At 43.5% G+C, this 16295-nt stretch overlaps 1 protein-coding gene across 1 annotated transcript; it reads left to right on the forward strand.

Annotated features, from left to right (window-relative positions):
- Positions 1 to 1252: 1252 nt before the first annotated feature.
- Positions 1253 to 14406, forward strand: gas6 (growth arrest-specific 6). Its single transcript, XM_084575028.1, has 15 exons — positions 1253 to 1753; positions 2028 to 2188; positions 4092 to 4116; positions 4215 to 4277; positions 6644 to 6766; positions 7684 to 7803; positions 8445 to 8567; positions 9975 to 10096; positions 10214 to 10332; positions 10531 to 10720; positions 10807 to 10971; positions 11073 to 11241; positions 11459 to 11598; positions 11678 to 11879; positions 12365 to 14406. The coding sequence occupies exons 1-15, from the start codon at positions 1678 to 1680 to the stop codon at positions 12508 to 12510; spliced, it is 1944 nt and encodes a 647-aa protein (XP_084431154.1). The 5' UTR covers positions 1253 to 1677; the 3' UTR covers positions 12511 to 14406.
- Positions 14407 to 16295: the final 1889 nt, after the last annotated feature.

Genomic DNA, 16295 nt, shown 5'->3' on the forward strand with positions numbered 1-16295 from the left:
TTCAGAAACATTCAAGACAGGGTCAGATTTGACCTAGAGGACAATGGGAAGGTTAATGCATCAGGTGCTCTATACTTAATAGACACTTCTGTTCTATTTTAATTAGAATTTATTTTCTTTTACTCTATGGACGTGAATCTTGGTAGCTGTAGTGATAAATATATTCAAAAACGCTGCTTATAGACCAATCAGGCATAACATTATGACCACCTCCCTAATATTGTGTAGGTCTCCCTTGTGCCTCCAAAACAGTCGTGACTCATCAGAAAATGGACATGGGCCTTCTGAGGGTGTCCCGGTAACAGAATGTTGTTAGTGGGGGGGGCATTTGGGTCCTATGGGTTGAGAGGAGGGGCCCTCTGTGGATCATCCCACAGATACCTGGATCAGTTTGGGACCTAGAGAATTTGGGGGTGGACTGGTCTAGATGGGCGCTACATGTCTAAGTAACATCCACATAAATGAAGGTTCAAGGTTCAAGGTTCAAGGAGTCTTTATTGTCCCCGAGGGGCAAATTGTTCTGGATCCAGCAGTAACAGACACAGTCGACAATAATTAAAACAATGTTAAAAAACAACAACAAACAACATCAAGCACAGAAGACAGAATAAAAAAGTCACTTATTAAGAAAACCTATGGCAGCAGGGATAAAAGATTTCTTGAGTCTGTTTGTCCTACACCTTGGCATAATATAATATAATATACCTGCGGCCCGACGGAAGCAGTACAAACTCACCGACCAGGGGATGGTTCAGGTCGATGAGGAGTAAGCGGGCCTTAGGTCAGACAGGTCATTGAGGCTAATGCCTTTTATTATGCCCTGCAATCTGTTCCTGTTCTTGAGGGAAAGTGAATGCCAGTGTGGTCATAATGTTATGCCTGATCGGTGTATGTTAGTAAATCCATTATATATAAACAGTGGAATGAGGCATTCTGCTGCTTTTAGGTGCATTAAATAAATTTAAAACGCTTTTTCTGTCACGAAAATGTACAACTTAGTCGATACTCGAGTAAAGTACAAGTATAATGCACAGTAATTGCCACCAAAGCGTGGTTAAAGGTTAATTTTTGATTAAAAAAAATGTTCCTGCGTGATGATGCACACACCACTCCACACACACACAGTGAGGAGGAGGAGGAGGAGAGGGAGGGAGGGATGAAGAGGTGTCTACTCTGCATCGTTTCAAACTCCTGCCACAGAGCGACTCCCCCCTCCTGAAGCAGCAGCAGCAGCAGCAGCAGCAGTGGCGTGCAGCGTCTCTCCGGTGCTTCTCCGCAGGCTGCCCGCTCCACGGACGACTACACACACCAGAAGAATTAAAAGTCCAGACAGGTCGCTATGCAGAGGACGGAGCTCGGTTAATTCTTCCGTGTCGTGAGCGGCGGTTTGTTTTTTTTGTTTGTTTGTTTGTATTTTTTTTCTTTTTTTCTTTTTTTTTTGTTGAGCTCGCGACGCTCTGGTTTCACATCAGAGGAGCCGTTAAACTGCCAACGGTCGGTTCGGTTGCTAGTTTACCTGAATACCTGCGGTGGTGGTGGTGGTTTCAAACCGACGATAAGCAACACCGACACCGAGACACGGACACGGGGCAGAGGCGCTGCAACGCGGGACAGGAGAAAGTTTAACAAGCGTGGCGCAAAAAAAAAAAAACACCACAAAAACACAGCGGTTGAACAATGCGGTTGACCCCGACTAAGACCCTTTCATCGGCCGCCCTGCTAATCCTGCTGGCTGCCCACTGGTCCCACGGCTGTAAGTAAACAATCACATGCTAGGCGGCTGGCTAGCTAGCTCGCTTAAGCCTCAGTTTTGACATTTGGCTGATGATGATGATACACGTCTAGGTTATTAACGACGGTTAACCGGAGAGGTTGTTTCGCAACCCTTTATTATTTTTTTTTTTTCTCCTCCTCCGCTGCCAAACGCATTGCTCAACTCCAAAGAGTCGGTTGACCTTCCCTTGCTCCCGTAGACTTAATTAACTTGTGCGTTTTTTTTTTTTTTTTTTTACCCCCTCTCTTTCTAGTTTCATTGTCTCCCCAAGAGGCGAGCCAGTTCCTGAGCAGACACAGGAGGGCAAATCAAGTTTTCGAGGAGACGAAGCAAGGACACTTGGAGAGGGAGTGCGTGGAGGAGAAGTGCAGCAAAGAGGAGGCCAGAGAAGTGTTTGAAAACGACCCGGAGACGGTGAGCATGTGTTAAATAGATAAAACACCCCCAAAAAAAGGTGTATTTTCAGTCAAGGTCACGTGCATTTAAACCACAGACTAAACAGCTTTTGTGCTGTTGCTCCTCTGCAAGGTTGTTTACATTTACTGACTGTAAACTGATGACTATGAAGTGACACCAGACTAATGATTCATTGTCTGGTTTGATGCTCCTCATGCTCCAATAAGTCTTGCATGCTGATAGCTGTCAGCACACCATAATAAACCCCCCCCCCATGTCAAGGACGTAGCCTTTTCTTTTTGTCTTTTTTGCTTTATCTCTGTGACAGACACTGAGTCAGAGTAGCTGAGCTTTACTTTTACGAAACGCAGTGTTTTGCAAAGACTCCACACGCTTGCACGCACGCAGCCACTACTTGAGTGTTTTCGCTTAGGCCGCCGTTGCCAAATGCCGAACACCTGGATGGCTTTTCCTCCAAGGCTCTTCTCCGGGCCATCTGCATCGGCGTAAATCAAGCACGTGTGTGCACGAATACGTGTGAGAGAAGTGTTTCATTCAACGCAGCCACGCACATAATCTGCAATTCTCTAATCCGCACATTCCCATCGTCTTTGACATTTAACTTAACAAACAGTGTGGCGCGGCCAGGAAATGTTTACTGTGGATTAGTTTCTCCTCTTGTGAAGTCATTAATGCACAGATCAGCCTTTTTTTCGTCCATGTGAATACATAAGCCTATTGAGTATGTACTGCATGTGACGAATACGCAATCGAGCTCCCGAGATATAAATAGCGCGACGCGTCAGAAAACTTGGGCTGAGAATTTTTCTAGTGAAGATCTGGAGCAGATTTCGCGCAAATCCCTTTTAAAATGTCAGAGGTACTGCTTGATCTGTACAGATTTGTATCGGGACATTTAAGCTTTGATGCTGTGAATGAGGCAATCAGTGACTCAGAGATTAGTTGTAAGATTAGTCAAGCAGAGAGAAGCTGAAGGACTGACGGAGGTTAAATCGAGCCGGGAATAAGGTGAGGTTGGGTGACGTTTGATTCACTCGGGCTCACGGCAGCCCCCCGAATAGCGTTTGCGTGGCTGTAGTTTCTCTAACCGTGTCGTGATACAGAGCTGCAGTCTCATTCATAGCTGCATTATTCATTCTCCCATGTGCCCGTCTCTGACTCTGCATTTTCTTCCGCTGCAGCTTTCAGGCTCTGCAGGGAAAGGGAAAGGGAGAGAATGGAAGTGTACTTATAATTATCCTTGGTGTGACATGTGATGGGTCACCTTTAAAGAAGGACAGACACTAACTTTTGAGGTCAAGTTCTGTGACCACGTTACATCTTCACTAAACGTTCCTCAACTTTGGAAACCAGCTGCCACATCCATTCAGGTTTATAATGAAGCTTTACCTTGTGTGCTGTGGTTCGTAGCAGACTTTTGCATGATTATAAGACTATATTCAGTTAGTAAGCCCCCTACTGCAGCATGTATTTTACCTTCCAAAGCCGGCCATTTTATTGGCATATCTCCTGATATTTTGACCTACATGTGGAGGAGTACTGCAGCCAGGAGGGAGGGAGGGAGGGAGGGATGCTACTAATATCAGGAATGCAGAGAATTCTCAGGAAGCCCCTGGCAAAGGGCTGCGCCTATTAGACAGATCAGAGCAGATCAGAGCAGTGATCATGTTGTAATCTCTGTCTAGATATACCGCCTACACAGACCACACGTTTGACGAATCGCTTTTACCTCCACACAAGCATAGAAACATTTTCTAAAAAGCTCCTAAAGCACTAATGTAAACCCCCCCCCCTATGTTTTAGCATTTATTTAGATTAGAATATCCTGTTTAGACTTTTGTTTATGCTCCTAAGTAACTCTATCCTCTCCGTTTTTTTCCATCTCTTCTCCCTGATTCAGGACTACTTCTATCCCAAGTATTTAGGTAAGCTACCATGCTAACTTAAAACCCTTCACATCTGCTTAACACAGACAACTTGACTGATTATATGTGTGTGTGTTATATTCTTTGTCTCACTCCAGCCTGTGTCACTAAGTTTGGGGATTCTGAAAGGAAAAAGCAGGATCTGATCACATGTGTCCACAGTAAGTGTTTTAGCTTCACATCAGAGCATGAATGTAGCACTGTTGTCGGCTGAGACATACTTGAATCCTCCTTTCTTTCTTTCTTTCTTTCTCCACAAGCCTTTCCTCAACCCTTCTTTCTTCCTCCTGTCACTGTGCAAGTGGTACTACATCTAGAGGCACGCACCTGGTTGTAGTGCAGGTTTTGTGCTGCACTGCAGTATGATTCCTCTGCATCACACCGAGGCAGACGATCTCTCTTTCAAAGGAAAGACGTGCTGAATCTCTTTGGCACCACCCGGTCGGTTATTGCTTATTGCAGCGTGACGCACCCAAGTAGTCGGAGCGTCCCGTATGTGCGTGAGGCACAGGTATCTATGAGTAACATTGCAGCATTTTGCCACGGTGATGCTGCACACCGGTGAATGAGTGACACACCCCTTCAGTCGTCACACACACGCTTACTCACTCGTCTCACTCGACTGCGCCAGCTTCTTTTCGTGAGTTGCCTCAGCAGAGGAGTGACGCAATAAAAAAAAAAAAAAAAAAAAAAAGGCTGATGTGATTGGAGCACAGGATTTCTGCTGCATCAGGATACAAGAGGCCGGTACTGACCCGGCTTCACTGCTATTGGCTGAGGAGTCTCTGGGTTTCCATGACTCAGCTGCAGCATCGTGGCACTTAAAGATACGGTAGTGCTTTTTTTTTTTTTCACCAGCTGTCAGCACAGCATCTCTTTCTCACCATCTTTCTATCTCATCCATTTATCTGCTGTCTCAGTGCAGTCTATCGATGGGTGGTATACCGGTATCAAAGCAGATTATGGCCATTTATAGAATTATTGTGTACACATACTGTTCTGATGCTCTTATTTTAAGCACACCAGACTTCCCTGCTTCTATCTGCTTAGTCTGCTTAGTCTGCAGTCTCTTTTATGAATGAATTACGCTGTTGAAAAGCATATCGCTATGAAACACTGCTCTAGCACATACAGTATGTCACAGGATTTTTTCTGCTGCCCTGTAAACTTTCCAACATGGGGCCCCACTGTGTGTGCTTTATTAAACAAAATGTAATTCTACTTGCTGTTGAGGGACCGCTAAAGTATAAAGCAGAGGAAACACGTGAGCCTGCTGTGGTTAACCCTGCTTGCTAATGGATGGCAAAGTATCAGTAACCAGGAGCCAGGGTTCACTTGGGTCGGAGTAATGTAAGATGCCTTTACATGAAGGCAGCTGAAGTAGTTTAGAGCAAAGACAAATGATGTATCTTACTGTTTATTTTGGCAAAATAGATCTAAGCTCTTCTGTAAAGTGTCAACGGTCGGTTTAATCGTGGCAGATGTTTTTACGCAAGTTAAATGAACCCTTCATCAGTTCAAACCTGGCTGGTAGTTAACCACGTCATCCAGATATCAGTGTGCAGTTATTTACTGTCCAGTGTAATAAGATGGCCTCGTACGGTGGTCCAACTTGAATGTTTTTTTATTGTTTTAACTTTCAGTCTGTCCCACTCAGGATTAATGGATTGCTGAGCTCGTCCATTTCTAGGAAGCCTTGCGTTCGTTTGATGATTTGACAATTGATTGTCTGCGTTCAGCGTCCGTTGCTTTGTCTACATGAGAGAGCTGACTCAGTGTCCATCTGCAGGCACTTTTAAATGGATGATAAAAGACGTTTAACACATTTAGAGCCTTTAAGCAAAACCGACTGCGTCTGTGATATTGTGTCTGTGTAGTTTGGACTTAATGTCAAAGCGGGTCTGTTGTCCGTGTAGATAAGACTTTCTAAAAGTATTTCCATGTATCACTCTTAGTATTAGTGTGTAGTTTTGTGCCTTTATCATCCAGTAAAAAATGGCCTGTTGTTCACTGCCTCTTACATGTTAACTTCTCTCTCTCTCTCTCTCTTGCTGCTTTCGTTTTCTCCAGACACACTGTCCTTTTCTGTCTTTCTCTGAACTCCGGCTAACATGCCCAGACTTGTCAAGCACTCAAACGCCACTGCTACAAAAGAGAAACTGTATGTGGAGAGAAAAGATTTTCCCAAAGCTTGGAGTGAAAAAGAGGGCTTAAGTGAAAAATATTCCATAGAAAAATGGAACCAGCTGAACGGAAAAGAAAGCTGAGTGTTTGTTTCATCCGTTTATTGAGAGGTGGAGGACAGGTACGCTGGGAAGGACTGAATTAGGGCATCTCCGGAAGGAGAGCTCAGCCAGCATTAGGCTATTTATATTGAACCCTTGATATGTGAAACACAAGAGATGCCCTTCCTGTGTCGGGCGTGGTTTACAGTTACACCCACTTTGTCCGATTTGCACAGATTTAATTTTAAGGCACTGATGATATTTCTTTCTCCGTGTGTCTCTGCTCTTTCTCCCCCTTCAAGATATTCCCGACCAGTGCTCTCCTAATCCCTGTAACGTCGGAGGTATGGTGCGCTGCGAGGACAAGAAGGGCGACTTCCTGTGTCACTGTTTCACAGGCTGGACAGGAGCCAGATGTGAGAAAGGTACTGTCATCGCTGTGGGAGGAGAGAATATGTGGCTGGACACCGTGTACCAGACCTCAGCAGAGGTTGAGTTTTTGCAGAGTCACATCCAGTGCATCTGCAAAGATGTCATCACTGTGACCTTGATTTTGACAGTCAGCCCTCTGATAGAAAGCTCTCTCTTCAGTTAGTCATTTATATCTTAATTAATGCCATTAAATGTTATTTGACTTGGGAAATTCAGTTTGTAATGTGCCTGTTTCACATTTACATTCCGCTTTTATTGTTGGAATGCGTCTGCTGTTGTTAGTAACGTGTGAGTGGTGTGTCGGGTCAATATGAACTGCGTTTACGGGAACTGAGGTCACTGGGTCCACGACGGGAATCCATGTCTCTCTGGAGGTCAAAGCTAGTTACTGTATATAGACTCAGAGGAGGTGTTAGAAGGAAAATGTAACAGCTACCAGGCAGATAAACAGGAACAGTTAAGTGAGTTATACACAAAAAGGGAGTGAGGAACTTGTTTCTCTGATTTATGGCACGGTTTCTATTCCACACATTTCCACTGTGACTCATCCTGCCACCTTACTGAGAGAGGAAACCAACATAGACTCAGTTTGACTCGGACGGAGCCTTTTCCACTTGACGACCGCACTCCTCCTAAACACTCAGCTGCAACACTCGGGCCACAGTGACACAGTGCGTCAGTTATTTCAGAGGAAATAAACACAAATAAGTGAAACTGCGTGAAAGTGTTAAGTTTACACGCCGCTAGCTGTTACACTTTAAAATCAGCTACAGCTAAATCAACCGCATCTTGAATTCGTACTGGAAACCTTCACGCGAGGCCAGCCAGCCAGCCAGCCTCCTGCCGCACACAGCCATGATGCTGTTTTTCCCTGCGTTCACGTTGACCGTGCGTGCCATCCTGTTTGCAGATGTCGATGAGTGCAGCAAGAGGAACGGAGGGTGTGACCACGAGTGCAACAACACTATGGGAAGTTACCGCTGCTCCTGTCACCAAGGCTACACGCTGGTAGGACACCACGTGTGTAATGGTAAGCCACGAGATGCACTTAATCTAACAGCTGGAATCATAGCGGTGCTGTAAACTGTAAATAACACTTAGTATAAATCTGCTTTTACGATAAATTCTGAACTACGTAAAATGTGAAGGCTGGTGTTGTTTGCGCAGGTAACGTTGTGTAAATGTTTGTAATTAACTCGTCATTATTTAGATTATGATGGATTTGTGGTTGAGGCACCTATTATAACCCAGTGGCAATGTTGTTCGGTCTTGTGATATAATTATTGCTGTAAATCCGTAAAGATTAAATGGCTTACAGCCTTCCAAATTCATGTCAGGCAAACAATCCTTGTTTATACCCACAGCAACTTATTCACAGTTCTAGGTTTTCTCGTCTTGAAGTTTCCTTCTTGTTTAATGGTTCCAAAAAGTGTTCTCTCTAAATATTTATTTTAATGTGAGTGTAAGTTAGTTTCATTAAGTGGTCTAAGACTCAGCTACGGTTTATGCTCTACGTGTGATGTTGTCAAACACTGTGGTACAATTAATCCACTACTGTAATTTTGCACTGCTTTGGGGGATTTTGTAATTTCAGCTTTGATTCAGCAGAATTTACTAATGCGTGTTGTGCCTGGGTTTAAGTTTTTTTTTAATTGTTTTTGCGTCTTTCAGATGTGGACGAGTGTCGGGATGCCAGCGTGTGTGGAACGGCGCGATGCGAGAACAACCAGGGCAGCTACGACTGCTTGTGTGATACCGGCTACGTGTACGACAACGAAACCAAGAGCTGCGTCGGTGAGTGTGTACGACTGCCACACATGATATGACAAAACACACTCTGTGGTTTCGTGAGATTTGACTTGCGGAGCAGCTTCAGCCTCGGCGGGGCGGCTCGATGCAGCTGCGTTGCGGGGTCGAGGAAGGAATGCAGAGACATTTTTTGAAAAGTTCTGTGCAAGTGGGTAACAGGTCACCGTCAACTCTTGAGTGATCTGGATTCATATCTTTGTACAAGATGTTCCTGCTGGGAGGCTTTTGTCTCCAAATATGACAAAATAGATTTAGTGAACACAGTAAACAAAACAAGCAAAAGACATTTTACAGGTTTGTTGCAGTCATCTCAATCACATCAAACCAGTGGTCTGAGAATGACATGACTCCCATCTGTCAGTCAGTTATCAATCACATGAAAGTGTCCCCTTAGAACTCAAGGACCGCAGTCAAGAATTAAAGATATACAAATGTGCTCATACACCAATCAGCCACAACATTATGACCGGAGACAGGAGAAGTAAATAACCTTTACCATCGTGTGACAATCCAGTGTTCTGCTGGGAAACTTTTGGACCTGGAATTCATGTGGATGTTACTTAGACATGTAGCACCCACCTAGACCAGACCAGGCACCCCCACCCCATAGCAATGACACTCCTTGATGGCAGCAGCCATCCCCAGCAGGATGCACAAAAACGCTTTAGGAACAACATGAAAAACATGAACAGCACAAGGTGTTGACCCGGCCTCCAAATTCACTAGATCTCAAACTGATCAAGTATCTGTGGGATGATCCACAGAGGCCCCTCCCCTCAAAAGCCCCCCTTCAGAAGGCCCATGTCCATTCTCTGATGAGTCACAACTGTTTTGGAGGCACAAGGGAGACCTACACAATATTAGGTCATAATGTTATGCCTGATCAGTGTATATACTATATGCCGAAAGAGTTTTGTCCCGAGGTTTTCAGAAAATACGCAGTAAGGGGCATTAATACAGCTGTTGGAAACAACTTGGAAAGTAAATTCAGACTTATATCAAAGCCATTAATCACTCGTGTGTCTTTTTTAGCTTTGCAGTGGAAACCAGACTTTTCATAACCTCAGTGCCCTCCTCAGAGAATTATCGCTTGTTATGGCCAATCTCTTTATGGCCATGTAAGGTCATATATGAAGCAGGGGATACCACCCAGTCAACGTCAAAGCCCACTTGACTCGAGTGTTGTTTACATTCCCTGATATGTTGACTGGGATTTTCTTTTCTCATGGATTCTTGTGGAACATTTTATTTTTTTTTTTAAACATGTTTTGACTGTTTCCTCCACCGATAACCTCGTAAACCCCCCTGCTTATCTGTAATCCTCCGTAGTCTAATCATCATTTTGATCTCACCTTCTGTTTAATTCCTCCAACCCGCTCCGTCACCCGTCAGACGTCGATGAGTGTGAGGCGGGGGTGTGTGCAGAGGAGTGTCTGAACACTGCAGGTAGTTTCCTTTGCTTCTGTGATGGTCGTCAGGGCATGAAGCTGGCGCAGGACCTCAGGAGCTGTAAGGTGAAATACAAAAACTGTATATAAACCAGACATTTCACGTTAAATGTACATTTTCAGCACGTATGTCTCAGTTTGCAGCCGTTATAAATGTGGTTGTTTGTCTGTCGTCTCCTCCAGCCTATAACTCCGTGTATGTCACCGTCCCTGAAGAGGAACGATCACTCTCTTTATCTGGGCCGCATGTTCAGCGCTGTGCCAGTGGTGCGGCTGCGCTTTCGCCGCAGGATTCACACAGGGTGAGAAAATTGTTAGAAATAATTTATTTGATATAAGCAGTAAGCTTCTGGTTGACATCTACCTTTAATGTGAGTGCCAAGATGAAATAAAATTAATTTCTGTTTCTTTTCTACCCCCTTCCCACTTTTCTTCTTTCCTTTTACTTCACATGTATTCCCGTCTCCCTCACTTGTCCATCGCTGCTCCCCACTTCCTAGATTTTCAGCAGAATTTGACTTCCGCACCTATGATCGCGAGGGGGTGATCTTCTTCGCTGGAGGTCATCTGAACAGCTCCTGGATTGTGCTGGCAATGCACCAAGGGAAGCTGGAGTTGCAGCTGAAGTACGGCGCAGTCAGCAGAGTCACGAGCAGCGGACCCATCGTCAATGACGGCCAGTGGAGAAAGGTTGGACGCTTCTGTCAGCTGTCACGAGCAACTTTAGCATCATCAGCTGATTGAAAGCTTCTCAAATGTCTCTCTTTTGATCTCAGATATCGGTGGAGGAGCAGGGCCGGAGTCTAGTCATTAAGATTGACAGGGAGGCTGTGATGAAGATCGCCGTGAACGGTGATCTGTTCACACTAAAGAAGGGCATGCACGAACTCAACCTTACCGTGGGAGGAGTCCCTTTCAAAGAGGACGGCCTCGTCAATCAGGTGTTTGTTTGTATGTGCTTGTGTATTTTCTTGAAGATGCACTAAAAGTCCACGCTATTTACACATTACACAACTGTCATTGCTTTCACTTCATCGCGTAGGTGAACCCCCGCCTGGACGGCTGCATGAAGGACTGGAGCTGGCTGACGGGTGAAGACACCTCCATACAAGAAACCATTCGCTCCAATGAAAACATGCAGTGTTTCAGCACGGAGGAGCCCGGAGCGTATTACCCTGGCACAGGCTTCGCTTTCTTCAACATCAGCTATGGTGATGCAGCGTGTGTTTGTGTTTGTGTGTGTTATGTAAAGCGTGTTGGAGGCTTACATCATTTCCTTAAGCAGTTAGTCATAGTTCAATTTGTTTGGATGACTGAGTTAGCTTTCGTTTTTTTTGTACACGCACTTTGTCAACCTTTACCTCATCTTTGTTTGTTGAAGAAGTTCATGACCTGCTGTTCTCCTTCCTCCTTTCCTCCTGGCTTCAGAAACACAGAACCTGAGCGTTCAGTTGAGCCTGCGTCCACTTTCTGCCATCGGAGTGCTGTTTGCTCTCGTTCACCAGGACAGAGTCCCTCTCTCCATCACTCTGGCCAACTATAATCCCCTAACAGATGAGTGGAGAGATGTAAGTGAATCGCAGCTCCGCCTGTGCACGTAGTTGTTGACGTTTGATATGAAAACTCACTTCTTCTGTGTGTCCTCAGTTCGTTCTGGTATCTGTAGGTACTGTCGTCATTGCCAGCGCTCCTGCGCCCTTCTGTGACGGTCGCAGTCACAAAATCGAGCTGACAATCTCAGGCAACCAGACGCTCCTGCTGGTCGACGACAAGTTCGGACGAAGTGAAGACGCAGAAGTTCCTACAGACCTCCTGCCACAGTCCACCACCTTCATAGGAGGCCTTCCCGGTGAGGAGAGACACGTTTGTAATAACACTTTAGTCATGTACTTCAAGTCAGATAAAAATAAATCTTTGATAAGATAGTTTTTCCAGATGTTTGCAATGAATTTCACTAAACTCCAAAAGGGGGAAAGACCCAGTCGTTAAATAAAAACAAAATACAGTTTAGCATCTCTGGATAAAAGCCATAGCAGCATAAAACAAAAACTATAGCAGTGATACACAATAAAATCTACAATATATACAAGTAAAAGCACACATTAGCGCATAAATATGACTGCCTTGTATAGTCTGCGACATCCCTGTCAACAAAACATTATCATTCTCTGTAAATGAATAATTATTTAAAGCATGTACATGGATCTCAGGTCACTTTCTCTTGTTTTTACTACTTGTCTATATTTGTCACCTTTGCTCCGACTGGTGCCTGAGTAAACGTAATAAGTCCAGTCGTTGTGTGTTGATTCACGTGTTGTCATTCCTTCCCTTCAGACGTCCCCCTGGTGTCCACGCTGGTGTCGGCTCCCTACAGCGGCTGCATGGAGGTCAGTGTGAACGGACAGCCTCTGGACCTGGACCAGGCCATCCACAAACACAACGACATCCGCTCACACTCCTGCCCCCTGCTGGACTCTTAAGCAGTGACCACGAGTCTGCTAAAAACCGATCCATAAGCAGTTCATTGAGGCAATGGGGATGATGTCCAATAAGTTAAAAAAAATAATGATAAAGCTCTGATAAGCAGGGAGGGGGGGGTGTTTTAGGATTAGATTATACCACAAAAACTGGACCAGGTATCATGGTGCGTGCATTAGCTCAGGAGCACCTCTCATCCTTTTACTGTGATGACACTGCTGCATTCACAGTTGTCTCAGTATTATGTCTGTCAACGAGCAACATCCCCTGTTCTAAGCACAGGATATGGGAAAACATGCTGCACAACATTGCCTCAAAAACTGCCCATGTATCACAGCCTTGTAAGACCACAAGAACACGCAGGGCCTTATCCGGATCACTGCTAAATGCTTGGTCCTGGGTCGTCCTGTGCTTAAATGCAGATTGACTGGAAACTTTCAGGCAGGGTGACTACTCTGTGGTCATCTTGCTTGTATCCAGCTCACTTAAAAGATCACATTCACAATGCTTGAAAATGATCAAGATCTAATGTAGAATGAAATATATATATATATATATATATACAGGGACCAGATAAATAGTCCTACATGAGCGGCCCTACTCAGAGAAATTATGTCAACAGGTGCTCAGGTTTCCTTGAGTGTTTGGTGCGTGATGACTCGGGGATCGACTGGGGACTAATCAATCATATTTGCCCCTAACAAGCTGCATCCCCTGGAGGCGTGGTGTTAGGCACGTCTTTGTGTTCCGTAGAAAAGCTTGCACATTGTCGCAGGCACACATGGGCCGCAACGTAAAGCCATTTAACTCTCGACTTCCTCTCGGACTAAACAAGCCCCCCATGTCTGCCTGCAACCTTAAAACCCAACCATGTGCCTATTAAACAACCACCAACCCAAACTTGTCGACAGCTTCCCTCTGAACAGGTGAATCAATTTCACAAAGATGCAGTACTGTAACAACCCAACAAACAAAAACACTTATCCCAACGATTACTGGTAATTCACCGTGCACTCTCACCTGTGCATTTTGGATTATTGCAGCCTTTTCGAGAACTGACTAACACTCACCAGTTACATCACAAAGGCCCCTTCTGTCCCTCAAAAATCACACAGTCACAGTTAATAGCTGCCACTTACCAACCTGATAATAACAGATTAGCCACAGAAGCACAGGGAGACAGGAAGGGGCCCTCTCGTCAAAGGAGAGAGAGCACTGCATTGACCGCACCACACAAGCTACTGAGAATAAAAAATAAATAAAGAGTGCGCTGTAATATACTGAATATGTAAATAATGTGACTGTACAATGCTTTATAAAAAAGACAGGAAGCAAATACTACCTTATGTTCCCTGAAGTTTTCTGCACATTTGAGTTGATCCAAAGTCAAAGAAAAATCCAAGTCTCTCAACTTCATCTGCTTTTTTTGTTTTTTTTGTTTTTAGTAGAATGACCAATCTGTGATTCCTTTTCCCCAAAGTGAGAGACTGTGAGAGCAATAGCCAGGGATCAAAGTAGCAACAACCTTTTAGGGACTGATTTTATTTTCTAGGTGCTTATTCAAAACACAATAAAAAAAAAAACAAAGAATGTCGTTGGAGCGTCTGTGATTGAGAATGCCAAAAAGGGCTCCGGTGTTATTTTACTTCCTTTGTAATGTATCATTTTATAGTTTTCTGATGAATGAATGCCTGAATTTAGAGCTCGACTCATTATTGTTCATTTTATTTTTTATCACGTGTTGTACCTTGAACCTCTCTATAGTTTTTATTTTTCACTGTAACTGCCAGTATGTGTACAATGCTGAGAGAAGTCTGCCTTTTGAGTTTTAACTTCACTCGTCAGTGAAAATCCTATTTAAAAAAATAAAAGCAGCTGTATGAACATTATAGAGTATTTTCAAAAAAAAAAAATATTGTTGACTGTGTGGTTTCTGTTAGATATCTGGTGACATTTGAGCGTCTGATCCACTACACTTTACTTTCTGTTCATTACCTACCACATATTCTGCCAGGAATACGACTCCTGAACTTAAAATTTAACTAAACTACTGTACAGACACGTTATTGTTGAATATTTTGATGGAAAAATAGAGTAGACCGTAAATCCAGGTCATGGTGTATCCAAAAGCTAAAACAATGACAGCTGGACATGTTGAGTTTCCAGCTCCTACAGTCCTAAATGAAGGCGTTTTGGTTTTTATTAGGAACATCTGTGGGTGGTGAACACTTGAAACTGATATTAAAAAAACAAAAAAAAACAGGATGTTAACAACCAGAGGATTAATCTGGGTGGTGTCTTGTTTGTTTTTCATAATTAATGCTCCAATTTTACTTTAAGCAAGAGATTTGCACCACCCAAAGATGTTCTTCTGTCTTTTTTTTAACCCTTAAAATACAAAAAGACAAAGACTTATCCTTAAAACACGAGACACACAAAAAAATCTACGTGGTGTACCATTTTTACAAGACTTCACATGTTGTCAACGATGCGTCTGTTGTATCTAAATATGGCCGCCAAATCTTCAAAAAGGTTGCAACTGTCCCGTGAAGGGTCGCGAGGGGGGGGGGGGCTGGAGCCTATCCCAGCTGAAGAGAGGATAATCAGACTTCCATGTCACAGCAATACATTTTCTGGCCACGCGTAAAGCAACATCTAGAAATCTGGTTTGGGTTTAAGTCAAAGATCCATTGGGTTTATAAATTGTCTATTGTGAAGGGAGGACACTACACAAAATCTTGGATTAGAAGTCATCAAGGTCGTACCAGAATGTTTTCAGGGCCAAGTACAGTGCAGGACCCCATTACTACATCTAAAGCACCACCCAAAGATAATTCTTAACAAAAACATAAACTCTCCACCAGTCATTCAGGACTGAAGAAGAGGCTTGAATGGGTGGTGAGAACTCAAAACAATCAAAAGGCCAGCTGCTTTTGTTTCAGCTTAGATAAACTGCTCGATGGTATTAACGTCAGTGTTTGACACACTCATAAAAAGTTAGGCATAAAAGTAATCTGCATGCTCGGGTTTGTAATGATTTACATTAGTTTAAAGCAGGTCCGTTTAACTTTGGTAATAAGAGATAAACATAGGCTGCACAAGTACGGGTCACTGAAGGTACTGAGTTTATTGCTGATGAATTAAATACAATTATGTCTTTTTTATTTTTTCAAAAAAAAGAAAAAATACACAGCCTCACTTTAATATGAAACAATCCAGTGAACACAGCTGGTATCAGTAGTAACAGTAGTACTGGTGATACTTATAATGCTTTTAAAGGACAAGTTTAACATATTTAGGTAACGTGTTTGTTAGCACAAAGTGTGGTGAAGCTGGACCTAGCTGGAAAAGCGAGGTCAACCATTTTACATTTTGTGCTAAACTAAGAGGTTGCTGACGGTATTTTATTTTTTTTTTATTTACCACTCAAGCTGCTTCTCAACAGATTTTATCCAAAATGTTGAATTCTTCCTTTAAATGTGAGAAATGTGAGCCCTTACTCCACACGCATGAATGTAATGTAATGTATTTCTTACAGGTGCTAGTTTAACATTATTTCACAGCAGCAGCAGCAGCTACAGAAACTCCCCACTGCAGTTTACGTGCATCATTAATAATACATACATTGACTGTAAAGTGCACATTAAATGATCCACACAAATCAAATAACAACAACATGAGTGTAATTTACTCTCACATTCACATTTTAAGAAAGCCCTTTTAATTGCACGTACAGCGGACAGTGTAGTGAGACGATGAAAGGATTTATAACAGAAACTACTAGCGG

Source organism: Chelon labrosus (assembly GCF_963514085.1).
Source record: "Chelon labrosus genome assembly, chromosome: 3".
Taxonomy (NCBI): Eukaryota; Metazoa; Chordata; class Actinopteri; order Mugiliformes; family Mugilidae; genus Chelon; species Chelon labrosus.